The 15,148-nt window shown below is 42.6% G+C and overlaps 1 protein-coding gene across 1 annotated transcript in view; it reads right to left on the bottom strand.

The window, feature by feature from the left end:
- The window catches only part of GABRA5 (gamma-aminobutyric acid type A receptor subunit alpha5), a 99,953-nt gene extending 88,312 nt beyond the window's left edge, over positions 1 to 11,641 (bottom strand). Inside the window, exon 1 of the mRNA XM_054973729.1 lies at positions 11,556 to 11,641. Coding sequence (XP_054829704.1) covers positions 11,556 to 11,641 — 86 coding nt within the window. The remainder of the gene's footprint in view (positions 1 to 11,555) is intronic.
- Between the last annotated feature and the right edge of the window lie 3,507 nt (positions 11,642 to 15,148).

Raw genomic sequence — 15,148 nt, 5'->3', positions numbered from 1 at the left:
GTGATTCTATAATTCTATGACATGACAAAATTGAAAAAAGGAAAGTAGTGTTGTGTAGGCACTGGTATGCAATGTTCATGTTGACAACCATATGCAGTATGGTTGCCAGCCTCCAGGTAGTGGCTGGAGATCTCCCGGAATTACAACTGGTCTCCAGGCCGCAGAGATCAGTTCACCTAGAGAAAATGGCTACTTTTGAGGGTGGACTCTATGGAATTATGCCATGCCAAGATCCTGTCCCTCTTCAACCCCACTTCCTCCAGGTTTCTCCAGGTTTTACCCCACCCCTACCCCCAGATCTCCAGGAATTTCCCAACTTGGAGCTGGCAACCCTAATATGCAGTGATTACACAATATATTTCACTGTATATACACTTGTGATGATCTACATCTAGTAGTCAATCCTACATAAAAAGGCTTCTCATGGAGACATTTTGTTATTCCTGTCTTCAATCTGACATGGAACTGAAATGCCACAAGGAAACTTCAGGATTACAGCCAAAGCAATTTGCCTGATGGCCATACATTATTATATTCCAAGTAATTTATGTATCACATCAAAATAACATCCGTTACTGTGACACAGAATGCATGTATTTTCTCCTCAGTAATTTCTAAACATAAATTCAACACAAAACCAAGGTGCAAAAAGATCAAAGATTTTAAATTGATGGTACAGGTATCTATTTGCTTCTAAGTGCTGGCAGAAGAGATTTGCAGGGCTTTCAAAAATTGTGCTATTACATTTGCATCTTCTATTTGCATCTTCCAAGACGGTGAGAAAGATGTTTTAGTAGCACAGCAACTCTGTGAGGTAGGCTGGATTATGAGGCAGCAACTTGCATAAGGCCAACCAGTAAGCCTTGGGGCTGAGCAATCTAGATTTGACCCGGTGTATCCCACAGACAAATGCAGATGTCTTATTGCACTGGCACATAGCCCAGTTCTTCCCTATCCCACAATTTCAACATTTTAACTGAGAGATTCTTAGTGGGACTGATGTATATAAGCATGCATAAAACTGTTTGGTTGGGAGACAAAAACATCTTGGAACTATTTGAAATTATTATATTCTGGAAGACTATGAAGCTTTGATCTGAAACATTTAAACTCTACTAAATACTCTATTGGGAAGAATCTTACTTAATCTAATGGCCTTCTTCCGTATCTATGATTGAAACTGATTGATGGCTTTTGACATGAATAAATGTAGATTCTGATATAATTGCTTCTTTTCACTGATAGTTCTGGGATCCATTTATCACTCAACCAAAGGCAAGGATCTCATACCACAGGAAATGCAAACCTTTGCCAAGATGAACAGCATTTCCTGCCAACAGAAAGCCATTGCCAGAGATCTCTGCAGATTCAGTCTCTCTCCCCAGCCCTGATTCTTCCACAGAATGGTTCACAGAGAAAACTTTACCTCCTTAAAAAGAATCTATTCTTTTCACGAAGATGAAATTTCCCATGTTGTACACACATATTTCTTTCATCCCGTTGGTTCTGGTCAAACAGGTTTTGAAGGTTTGTGAAACAGCACAAAAACCTACATCATAATTCCTCTTTTAAACTGTTTATTGTCTCTCTATAGCTAATGAAAAGTTAGGGAAGCAAAACTACAAATACTTTAGGGCAGGACATTGAGGAAGCAAGCTTAAAGAGGTCTACTTAAACGTAAGCCCCATTTTATTCAATGGAGCTTACTCCCATGAAAGTGTTCTTACTCTTGTACCCTAAAATAATGTACATGGAATACTCTGGACACACTGATTTAGATTGAAACAGGCTACTTATTTGTCATATTTTCACCCTGCCTTTCTTGCACAGAATGAAAGGGAGTATACTTAGGATTCCCATGCAGTTTTCCCTCCAGGCACTGACCAGATGCAAGCCTGGTTCACACAGACAGGATGAAGAGATGGGAATAAAGTGGCCGGATTCGCTTGCACTGGCTGAAATTGCAACTGGCCTGGGGAGAAAATATCTCAACATTTTAATAGAGGCTTAACAGGATGTTATTTATCAGGTGATGTTATTTACCTCCATCTCATGAAAAGTGTCAATATGCTAATTTCCACTTGTTAAGCCTCTAGTAAAAGAGAAAGGACATTTTTGTCCTGGCCGGTTGATAACCCTTGCTCTCTCCAGGATTTGAGTCCAGTGGCACTTTAGAGAACAACGGGATTTTCAAGGTATAAGCTTTTGAGAGTCAAAGCTCCCTTCTTCAGATACCTGGTGCCACTGGACTCAAATCCTGCTGTTCTCCTGCAGACCAACATGGCTACCTACCTTAAACTTGCTCTCTCTGGCCCTGATCTCAGTCAACACCAGCCACGCTACCTCAATGAATGGTGCTTGGAGCTCCGTGTTCTGATTATGAGGCACCCATGGGAGGCTGCCAGGTCTTGTGGTACTGCCCCATCTCTGAAGAACAGAAGCCATTCCTGCCACTCGCCCACCTCATGTGAAGCTGCCTCCATGGCCAGCACAACCACTGTTCCCCTGCCCCCACCATCCCTGGGTTTTCTGGCACAACCACCACCTTCATGACAGATGTTGCATTTCATTCAACCATCAAGCCAAAAAGGTTGCACTTCAGCAGCTGCATCACAAAGAAGCACATCAGCACTACAGCTACTACAAGAATGGTAAAGCCAGAGGTTTTGTGCTTAGCATCTGACCAAAGGAGCCAAACACAAAGGGACAAAAGTCACAGTACAAATCAAAGTCAACACAATAGGAGGTAGTTAGCAGCCTTGGGAGTTATGTGTTCTCCTATATCTAGTCATCTCTACTCTCTAACAGAGGTTTCTAACTGTAAAAACTGTCTCTTGTATGTTGCCAGCTACCCTCCCATGTTCATGCACAGTGTTTTGACTCTGAGTCTGCATCCAGAGTTGTTTATGAAATTCAGGATGTATCATAAATTTGGTTTGCTGCTTTATGAGGAATTAGACCATTGGCCCTTCAAGCTCAATCTGACTGGCCAAGGATCTCTAAGGTCTTTATTTCACGCCCAGTTGAATATACCTGTACCCTTCTCACTTGACATGCAGCTTATTTATTTTATACCTTGATATTCCCACACACAAACACACTCACAAACACAATCCTCTGAAAAGAGGCCCTGAGATCCAAATCTGAAACCTGCCTGATGTCAAGTGATTAAGTGAACTATGTCTGTTCTGTTAATTCAGCCCACACTGCATCCTTTGATCTACCATCATATCTGATTTTTTAAAATTTTCATTTATTATGTTCAAGCATCCTGGTTTTGATCTAGAGTCCCCAGGACTGGGAAAAGGCAGAAAACATATGAAAAATTAAGTTGCCAGAAGCTTGTCTGGGAGGAAACACTATTTGCTCTGCAAATAAAATTTGTTCACTATGCCAATATTTTGTACAGTTGCAAGTAGAACTCTGCACAGGATTCCTTTCTTTTCTATGCTCATTAGGATTCCATGCAGGTTTCTCTACAGGGATGCACAAACATGGCGATTTTTTGTTGCTTTTTTCATTTTGTATGTTGCCAGTAGGTTTGCCAGATATTTAGTTTTAGCCTGGACAGTCCGGTATTTTGGAGGACTGTCTGGGAAAAATGTCCCCCAAATACCAGACACCTTGACGGGCCCCTCCTCCTCCTAGTCAGTTGCCCAGCAAGTGCCCAGCCTCCTGTGCACAACTGTTGCCAGGCTGGGAAAGTGGCCTGCTATCCCTGATGCCTGGGTGGCCTCCTGCACAGTACCACCCAGGAGTGGCCAGCCAGCTAGCCTGGGCACCTGGATGGCCTCTTGTAGTTACATGTTACCACTGGGCTGCAGAAGTGGCCTGCCACCCCAGATGCCATGCCGGCCTCCTGAGGCTGCACAGTGCTGTCCAGGAGTGGCACATGGAAGTGTATGAGTGTGTTTGTGTGTGGGGGGGGGGGTGTTGGTGTGATGATGTCACTTCCTACAGTAACGTTATCACGCTGCCCCAAGGTAAATCCCCCCCACCTCTCCCCGAGGTCTGGTATGAGGTCACACCCCATCTTGCAACCCTAATTGACAGTGTTATTGGTATTGCTTCACCTCACTTTCCATGCTATCACTAATGGTTCTCTTGCACAATTTTTATGACACCAGTATGCCATTTTATATGCTATAAGCCTTTCTATGCAACTGATGCAGAAAAACTGGTACAAGGCCACAGCAACTGCTGTAAAAGATCAGAGGATTTCTAACTAGGGAGAAACAAAATCAAACTGGGGATAATGGTATTGAACCAGACCACTTCTGAAACGCCATCAGATCTCTAGTTCTAAATTCAGAAGACAAAACAATGGCTCTGCTCTTGTTTTCAATGTGCAGCAAGATTTTGCAGGGTTACACAATGTAACATCTGTTTGAGGCATGCAACATATTCCTGCTGGATTAGGGCCCCTACTCAAAAAATGATTTCCCACAGCCAGTTCAGTAGCTTCTTACTTATGCAAATCCTAGAGCGGCTAAACATGTTTGATTGCTACCGCAATCAACAAGAAGCAATGGAGTACATAAAGTAGATGCCTGTCACTTGTGGATGCAATGGTTCCAGCATGCATATATAAAGTCCTCATTTACACAAGCCATTCCACTCATTTTAATAGAGAAAGTGTATTTTTATTTATTATTTCAACATATAAACTGTCCTCCCCCAAATACAAAAGGCTCAGGGTGATTAACATAATGATAATGAATTTTACAACATTCCTATCACTTTTCTCCAAGATCACAAAGCACGCTTCTTCAGGGTCCTTTTTTCTTTTGAAAGAACTACAAACTCTTCCCACTCCATAATATATTAAGTTAGAAACCACATGGTCTGCTCTGACTCTGTCACAAGCCTATGGCATCAAGTTAAAAAAAAAACCCTAAAAGCACGGTACTGTACCTATATGGAGAAACAGGCAAGTTTAAAACAATATTCTGGAACAGAACTACTCAAAAATTTGTAAGGCTTATCTGAGCATGTACCCCATTACATGAAGAGATCTGCAGTAAAAGTAACAGCCCATCTGTGTGCCAGGGATTTCATGGGTCTACATATGAGGTAATAGCCTCTGATCTCAACCCTTCAAGTAGCACTGAAAAAAATTCTGTGGAGAATTTCCTTTAAATTCTCAAATACAAAGTTCTCATTCAAATTGCATTTATTTATGAATATTCAACTCTGACATTTATTCTTAAATATAGTTGTCAGATATCTGTATATAATACTTGAATTTTAGATTCTATATGAACTTTCAAGGTTTGGGAGGAAAGGATTTTAAGTGACTGAGGTGGAGTTATCTGCTCAAGCTGGCATGGATTTCAGGCATATGGATTTCAGGCACAAAGCATTTTTCTCTATTCTTCAAAACCAAGTATTCTCTGAAATATTTACATACTATATTGAGCCTTTCTTCCTGACAAGAAATAAAATAAAATTAATAATTAGTTGTGTAATTCACTACAATAGGAAAACTAATGTCAAAATGAATTGGGGAGGAGCAGTCTTCAATTTGAAAATTCACTTTCAAAACTCGGAGTTTTGAAACATTCCCAGATTGCAAATTTACGATGAACTGACTTCAGCTCTACTGGCTGGATTACTGATTTATTTATGTACAGGATTTATATGCTGCTCCTTGGCCAATGCAGCTTGCAAAGAATTCAGCTGTACAATATCCTATGAAATAAAGAGGTCCCTCTGGATTCTATAAGGACTAAGAAAAATCATATATTTGTAGCACAGGGGACTTTAATCTTTGTTTATGACTTTTACAAAATGCACTGTACAGCAAAAAGTAATTACTGAAGTGCCTGGTAGTGACAAACAGCAACAATAGGTGTCAAGTGGCAACACTGAAAATGCAGTTTAATATTATTGGACCAAGCCTTATGGAGATTTATATGGCACTGCTCAGGAATCCCCCAAACAGATCACAAGCTGGTTACTAAACCTGCAGCTCCAATGAGGACAGCATTTCTTTGCTGTATTACGCACACTTCCCCACTCCCCTGCATTGCCGAGAGAGTTAAGACTCAGAACAGCCTGCAGCCAACATTGCAGTGAATTAGAAACTTTTGCAGCTGCTTACAGGGATTTTTCCTCCAGCAAGTTTTACTAATTTTAAAACCGTTTTTGAGAAACCTTAAGGACAAATAGCGTGCTACAGAATGACTGCATCACTCTGCTAAACTGGTATTATAACAGCATTAAAAAAACACTGCTTTGCTATGATTCAATGAAAAGCTTTGCTAAGAAGACTAATTTCCTTTGTTCTGGCCATTACATTTAGGTATTCAAAGGAATCAAAGAACTAGGGTGGGTCCAGAACATCACCTAATATAGCCACATGCCCTGTTGTGAACATTCCCACTTCAGTTTTACAATGCAGTATAAAACAGATGATGCAAAGTTTAATATCTAGAAAACGCTGACTTGCAGTTAAGAATCATAACCGTTGAAAGGATTCACATGGATTCACAATTTAGTCTAACCTCAAAATAGAATAATATATCGTTGAGTGCCACGGAGCTCCAACAGGGATCTCTGCAGATCAGGCACCGACATCCTGATTCTTGCACCACCCAGGCTGCTGGCCAGAGGAAGGAACGCCAGGCTAGTGGAGCCAAGAAGACGCTGGCGCCACAGAGGCAAAATGTGCCTCACAGTCCCAAATCCTCCAGATAAGGTGATCCAAGAGAAGTAACTCTGTGCTTCTGATAAAAGCCTTACATTCTGCTTTGTTCCCTTCGACTGAGAGCAGCTGAGGAGGCCTCCTCACCTACCTCACATTAGGAGCCCTTGGATCTTTGAACTTAAACCATTTTTTTAAAAGAAGTCTCATAAAGCTGCCTGATTCCGTTGCTTTGAAAGTTGTCCTGGACAGGATGATAATGCATGGTGAGCAGGAAGGGAGAGTGTTTGGCACTTCTACTTTTGGTACTTTTATAAAAAAAGGTAAAGGTAGTACCCTGTGCAAGCACTGGGTCATTACTGACCCATGGGGGGAGGTCACACCACGACGTTTTCTTGGCAGACTTTTTACGGGGTGGTTTGCCATTGCCTTCCCCAGTTATCTACACTTTACCCCCAGGAAACTGGGTACTCATTTTACCGACCTCGGAAGGATGGAAGGCTGAGTCAACCTTGAGCCAGCTACCTGAACCCAGCTTCTGCCAGGATCGAACGCAGGTCGTGAGCAGAGCTTGGGCTGCAGTACTGCTGCTTACTACTCTGCACCACGGGGCTCTAATACTTTTATATCTTTTATATACTTTTATATCTTGTCTGTATTCAAACTTCTGCATATTCCCAGACCAAATTTCCAAGGCAGGACATGACTTCCGGACAGGCAAGTCTACTTGAGATAAGCTAAAGAATTATCCAAACAGAGGACAAAGGAAATGTTTGCTTTCAGTCCCTCTGCTTCGCCAGCAACCACTGAGATAGAGGAAGTTCTTCTTAATGTTTGGTCACCATTTACTTGCCTGCAGTTTCAAACCAATGGATTCTTTTCTGGACTTCAATGGTTAGGATAAAACATTGCCCCTGATCTTTCTGGGGTCTACTTTCAGATCTAGAAACTGTAGATACAGTTTTCATTCCTCTAGGCTAACTTTCCCATAACAACAGTTTGCTCAGTATTGTGTTAAATGTAACAATCACAACAGAAACTCAGACTGGCCCTTGAATTGTAGAGCAGAGGAAGAGACAGGACTTCTTTTTGTACCCTGAGACTAGTGCTTTGTCTAAAGCAAAGGCCATGTGCAGGGAGAGTGGAATATAAATTTAATAATAAAAATAAAAAAACAAAAAGAGACCTTTCATCAGTTTGATACTGGTTTACTGGACATGGCTTTTCCCAAAACATCTTGGGAACTGTAGTGTAGTGAGATTACAAAGTTGTTTCTGTTAGAGATCCCAAGCTTTCTGTACAGAGCTACAGCACTGAGTTCCCTGGGCAGAGATAACAATTATTAAAACCATTTCATTTTGCATTGCCTAACAGTCATTTAATACTAGCATATGTAGTGGTAGAAAGTGACATCAAGTCATAGCTGACTTATGGTGACCCCTGCTGAGGTTTTCAAGGAAAGAGACATTGAGAGGTTATTTGGTATTGCCCACATAGTTACCCTGGTCATCCTTGGTGGTCTCCCATTCAATTACTAATGAAGGCCAACCCTGCATATCTTCTGAGATCTAATGAGATCAGGCTTGCCTGGACTAACCAGATCAAGACACTAGTATATATAGACAATAGTAATATAATGGAACCTGGCTAGCTACTCCTTATTGTCCTTCCTTACTTTCTGAACTGTGTGAGATTTCCAAGTCTCATGGGTGTGCATATAAACATCCACATGATGCTGCCAACCAGACAAAGTAGAGTTGCCAGCAACGTCGGCTGATGTTGGCAACCCCTGCTCCCCACTGCCACTCTGTCAGCTGGTGGGAGAAAAATCAATGTAAAAACTGCCATCAGCACAATGTCATGTCACTTCTGATGTCACACTGCTCTAGGAACTGTTGGAAACTCTACGGTAAAACCACAGTTTCTGGCAATCCCTACAGTGGAATGACATCACTTTCAGTTTTTCCCCATAAGTGATGTAAAGTCATCATGCTTACAGATATTATACTATATATATCATTTGGAATATGTTATATACTGTTATATACTATTTTCTACTAAGGTACACTAGGAGCTTGGTAATAAACATTTCCAGGGGACCAGCTTCTCTTTGCATATGTTCAATTTGTTTTGTAGTTTGATCAGCTACAATTATTTCTGATTTTTGACAGCTGAGACACTGAAGAGCACTGGAAACTCAAATGCTCGAAGCTCAGCTGTTACTTGGAACATTGGATTGGTCTTTGGTTACATTGTTTTCATATAGTAAAATACTGGCTAAGCTACCAGAAAATCAGCACGATTAATTATGTTTCCTCTAAAATCACCTTTCTTGTTACAATTAAAAGTTCCACTCATCATCAGTTGAGTGTTATAGTATTGATCTAGTTTTTATCCTGAACTTTCTGCAACAAGCAACATGCACAATAACATTATGATGTAGGCTAAGCTGAGCATAAGTGATCAGTCCAAGGCCATGAAATGACTTTGACAGCAGAATAGTAAGTTGAACTCAAGCCTCCTTGCACCTTGTCCTTCACTAACCACTGCACAAAATCTGCTCTCAATACAATATTTAAAAAGCAACAGGAGTCTCTCTTGCAATAGTTAATGAATAAAGTAGCTCGGATCTGAAGCATCCTTTCCGCTCACTGTCGATACTTCCACTCACAGAAGGAATGCAATTTTTGTCAGTTCCCCCTTCTTACCACAGCACCCTCTTTGACTCCCTTGAAGTCCCTGGGGATCCTCTGACCCAAAGGGCAACAGTTTCAAGAGGAAAAGAAGACTGCAGCCAGAGGAGCAAGCAGGGAAGTCAATGTTTACACAGTACAGCAGAGACTTCAAACCAGGAGCCCTGGATATTTTAAAATTTTTTAAATATTTTCCTTCATATCACATCATTAAGATTTAGAGAATGTGTTAATATGTGTCAGGAGGAGTGAGAAAAGACCTGTTTCCAAAACACCACCATCATCATTGATGCTCAGTACTCTAAAGGCAAAAAAGACATTTTATCATTTATTCATTGCTATATTTTCAACTGGATGGCTTCTATTTTTTACTCCCAGCCCACCAAGAATGCAACTTGATACTAACTACACTCTGTGCCCCCTAAAGTCAGCTAAACTTTCAACACAAAATGCTGACAAAGATAGGCCTTAAGATCATAGATAGATCTTAAATATCCAGTTTGATTAAGAGTTCTGCAGAACATGAAAATTGGTGCATTGTGTTGTGTTATTTTAGTTAGTCTTTATAAAAGGTGTGACATGGCTTCTGTTTTTGGTTGAAAGATCTTCAGACTGCTTTCAGCTCTTCATATACATTTTCTTAGTAATCCATACTAGAGTCCTATAATGTCATCCATAATAAGCTTATTTTAAATGAGAACAGAACTGAGAGAGAACAGGTTGCCTCTAAGGCCACCTAACAAGATCATTGCATAGTTAAAAGTTAAACAGAAGAATCTACCCTCAGAACAAGCATGACAAAATTTCCCTGAACTTTTAAAAATCTTATTAACAAGAGGAAAAATATGGTGCTATATCTATATAGCTATCTAATTTGGGGGGAGTTTCATGGTGCACTTCTGCCACCCTAGCTCTTTTTCTTACTGTATTCTAGCTACCTCTTTAGCTTGTTCTGTTTTAGGAAGTCCTTTAGCTTGTTTTAATCTAGCCATCTCCAATTCATATTTTCTCTCTTCACCTCTTTAAGTCTCAAAATTTCCAGCTCTGTATCCATATTTTCTGGAGATTTTGACCTCCTGAATATGAGAGCAAACTGATTGTTTCTCAGATTCCCCTCAGCTTGTAGCTTTCTTGGTACCCATTTTGTCCACACTTTTACCTCAGGAGTTTTCCCTCCTTTTTACTTCTGAGAGAAATTTTCCCCTCAATGAGCTTTCGAAACCCAAGGAACTCTTCTGAAACTTTATTTTATTGGCTGTTCCTCATAAAAACCTTAATTTCCTGGGAGGATCTTTTCCAATCTGTGTGGTGCTTATCTTACACTTGTCTGTCAGTCAGGACTGAATCCCGCAGCTGCCCACCACTCAGTGCATTTGTGAGTGCGCGCGCGTGCACATGCATGTGTGTGTTATTTCCATAGTCCTAACAATCTCCAGCTTCTTCAGCTAACATAGAGTCTGAAAACTACCAACCACCCTTCTGTCAGGTGCATGATTCTGACCACTGTGGTCTCAACACTAATGTACTAGAACACAACCGTGGTCTTTTAAATGTGAATATAATAATAGATACTGATTTAGGCGTAGAAAAAGTATATGCCTTGGGGGCATTAGTGGCCTGGAGTGTTGGGTTGACAAACTCAAAAACTGGACACTACTTTGTTCCACAGCAAAAAGATGATGTGCAAACAAGTTCTGCTTCCAGGAAATATGCATAACAGGGATTAGTGCATTTCGCTTTGGAATGTTACAGCAATAGCAGAGAATACAGATGTATTGAGTTTCCTTGTTCAGCATTAACATTCAAAACCAACCAACCAGAGTACCCAGGGCCAGAACTCTAATGGGCTCATCTCCTCACCCCAGTATCTACTATACACCTGGATATGCTGAAAAGGATATTATATATCTTTTCCTGTGCTTTGTAATGCATTTTTCTTCAGAACATTCTAAAATTTTAGAGTACTGTTTTACTGTTTCAGAGTACTGTTTTACTGATAGGAAAACAGAGACTGAAACTTTGCTTGATCTTACCCATTTCCAATATCTTGCCTCTGCTCCATACTGATTATCTTAAGGAAACATTAGATTGTTCCCTCTTTGCTTCTTTTGGAATAGCTTCTGATTTTCAATAAATGCATATAAAAATTCTGAAGTAAACATATAAAATCATCTGTAAAAGTGAATTTTTAAAAAAATCACCAAGTGGTAACTTACCCAAAATGACTGGCTAAACTCATGGAAATGTAGAGCAGGAAGCAGTTTTTGATCATGATACAATTAGAGAACATCCCATTGTCCATTCCCAGTGAAATTATTACTAGAAGCAGCTGATTTTGCAGGGGTGAACCTTTGCCACTTTTGTTCTGAAGCTGCAGTGGACAAGAAATGAAGAAATGCCCATCAGTGGTAAAACATCAGAATGGTTAGATATCAAGCAAGATATAGGACACCAGTTGTCCAATCGGCCTGGGGGGCAGCCCAGGCATTTAGCTAACCCAACATTCAGATAGGTGGGAAACAGGATTTAAATGAGGTTGGCTGAGGGAGACTTTCTCTGCACATGAAAGGCACATGTAAATCCAGATGCCCTTAAATGCTTGGATAACAGGAACTCTAGCACAGCAAGTATGGATTTTGTTGGTTCAGCTTGTTACTCATAATTAAATAACTTCCCACAGATCTACTGATATAAAAGGCACATCTGATCCACTAATCATTTGGGAAAGTAAGAAAATCACATTGTTCAAGCTGACACATCCATTACAAAAACAACATACAAAAATTACCAAAAAAAGGTATTAAGTTTTCCTTTAAAATAGATTCTTGCTGTTGTGAATCATTTCCCTCTTCGTTTCCCAGATAGAACCATTCTTCTGTCTTCCATGGCTTTTTTGTAAAAAGAAGAAGCACATCCTGAAATTCAAGGTGTCAATATAATGAAGGGTCATAATTAAAACAAAGGCCTATTTTCTTCCAAACACCTTAAGGAGTCTGTGGAAGGCATGGCAAGAACATCTGCTTGCAAGACAGACTGGCACTCCTTGGGAGGTTGCCTGCCTGATTCAAACAGTTAATTGTGATAATATTGGAGGTATATCACTCACCCCTCTTGATTTCTGGTTCCTGGTTTGTTTGTTTTAATGTAGCTAAAGAAGGATGCTTTCAAGGCAGTACTGAGTTAACTCTTGCTCCTTTTAGTTCTATCAGGCAAAACCCATTGTGTAGTGTGGCAACCAAGGCAGTCTCACCACAGAACAAGAGTCTGTGCATTTTTCTTTGCAAAGTGGCCCTGCGGCCATCAATCCCTAGAAATATTCAGGCAACAACAAAACAGCAAGAAGCTAGGTTTCTGCTGTTGTTCTGATTTTGACTAAAGTGCGATGCAGGCCACGTCAATTCACAGTAGTCCAGGGGGATCCCCCCCCCAAAGTGTTTCCCGGCCTCAAAAGCCTGGAAAAGCCGGTGCGTTGGAGAAGAATCGGCGTGGGGCTGAGACTTCCACACTCCTGTCATCTCCCCTCTTCACCTCCCTCCCTGGCCAGAGAAAGAGGGCACTGCAGAGCCGCAGCGTCCTATTACCTCCAGCAGCCTTTCCCACCGCTCTCACCCTGGGAATAACACGCACCTCGCACCGGCCCACCACCGGTAGGACCCCCCACCCCCAACCCGCCTGCCCTACTCCCCTCCCCTCCTCCTGTCCCGAGGCAACTGCTATACCCGCAGCAAGATCCACGCATGCAGCCCCGGCCGGCGCCTTTCGCTTGTCTTGCAGTCGCTGCTGTTGCTGTTGCTGCTGCACCGAACGCCGCGCGCTGCAATGAAGCCGATCGAGCGCCTCGGTCTCTCCAGATCCCCTCTGCCCCTGCCATGCACGCAACTCCTGCAAACTCCTGCGAAAGATTCCAGTGCAGGAGGCAGCTCGCTGCTCCCCGTCGCCCCGGAGGTCCTTCGCTACCACCCCAAGGCTCGAGCCCAGCAAGCCCGGAGGACCCGGCTGGAGCACAGCACACAGCCCAGACCGTCATTCTGGTAGCCACGTCGGCCAGCAAAGTTTGCCTCCTGCGACCTGCTGCCCTCTTTCCTCTCCCCCGCCGCCCCCCCGCCCCCCAGCGCAGGGTAGAGGGCGGGCGGAATTGCCGTGCGCGCCGCTGCCCTCGGCTCCCTGCTCAAGTCCCGGCTCTTCTTGCCAGCCTCGGCCGGCCAGCCAGCCTCTTGCGGAATTGCGCAAAGCCTCCTGCCAGCTCCTTCTGGCCGGTGCTAAGACAGCCGCGCGGCTTACCGACTGTCGAGGTTCGGGCGACGGAGCACCTCGTGAACTGCCTCTCGCTCTCCTCTCGCCTTTTGCCTGGTTGTTGCCGATGAAAAACATACAGCCCAGCAACTGTTAGTAACACATCTTCTCCCACGGCGCCAAAAAAAAAGGAAGCCTGCCGGAGCGTAAATGGTTTAGATCCAGGGAGTCGCCGTCTTTCTGAGGCTGCTGGCGGTGCAGTTCCCCCCTCCCCCCGCTTCTCCCTCCACAGATTTCGCCGGGTTTTTTCCCTGTCACTCCATCCCCCTTAGTCTTCCCCCTGTATCCCCCACATGGTTTCTCCTCGGCTTGGAGCGAAGCAGCTGCCGGGCAGATGTGCACCAGCAGAGGCCGCTGCACGCATGGCAGAAATAGCCCTTATTAATCACTGCGTCCCTTTCGAACACAGGAGAACTCGCTAAGCCAAGCACTTTCCTAAACGGCATTGTTTCTAGGAAGGGGGATTCCGTACTGAAGGGACAGGTTATAGGATTCACTTCCAAATAGGGAGGCCCTTGGTCTTGGACTGGGCAGGGGATTTTTTTTCCCAGGAGTTTGAGTAAACTTGACTGTACTAGGGGGACGTTTAAATAATGGATAGCGGCGGTATTGGTCCAAGGGGGCTGGAATCAGAAACAAAGATCACCAAAATTACACAGAGTAGTATACAAGCGTTTGCATTTCCCTGAATCTTCATTGGGCAGGATATTTAGTGCAAAAGGGAGGAGAGGGGAGACTACAGACTCCTCCATTTTGTCTTTTGATCTCTTTTCTGTCTGCTCCCACCCTATGTGCACTGAGTAACCATGCTGATAAAGATTTCCGGAAACCTTAAAGATTGCTTGCTGTTTTGTGACATTTTGGATAGTCCTAATAAAATGTCTTATACTCCTGTTCTTTGTGAACAGATCTGTAATTAATTTTTGCTGTTCAAAATGTTTTCTGGTTCTTTTGTGTTATCAAAGAGTAAGGAAGGTAGATTTCATAAATTATCACTCAGCAAATATAATCCTATAATCCTGTAATGCCTCTTCTTAGAAAGGAAGTGCCATAGGATTGTCCTGCAAGCAGGGTGCGTACTTTGGGTACATGTGTTGACACTTCTTTACACAGTATCATTAACTTGCGGAACTCACTGCCATTGGAGGTGGGGAATGATCATTCACTTAGGTGGCTTTACAATGGAATTAAATTCATGGGAAAATGGTCTGCTAAAAGATTAGCCATGATGGCAAAATGAGACCTCCATATTCAGAGGTGATATTCGCCTGAATGCTAGTTGATGGGGGACAGCGTGTGTGTGTGTGGTGTGTGTGTGTGTGTGTAGGGGGCGGGGCTTTGGTCTCTGCTCTCAAGCTGTGAACCTTCCAGGGCATCTGCTTAACCACTGTGGGAGACTGGATGATGGATTAGATGGACCACCAGTCTGATCCAGCAGAACTTTTCCTATGTAAAACTCGGATGATGACCAATCTATTTTATGTGCACACATGAACAGTGCAATATGTGAAACAGC

Source organism: Eublepharis macularius, chromosome 3 (assembly GCF_028583425.1).
Source record: "Eublepharis macularius isolate TG4126 chromosome 3, MPM_Emac_v1.0, whole genome shotgun sequence".
Lineage (NCBI taxonomy): Eukaryota > Metazoa > Chordata > Lepidosauria > Squamata > Eublepharidae > Eublepharis > Eublepharis macularius.
This window is presented reverse-complemented; position numbering and strand designations above follow the sequence as displayed.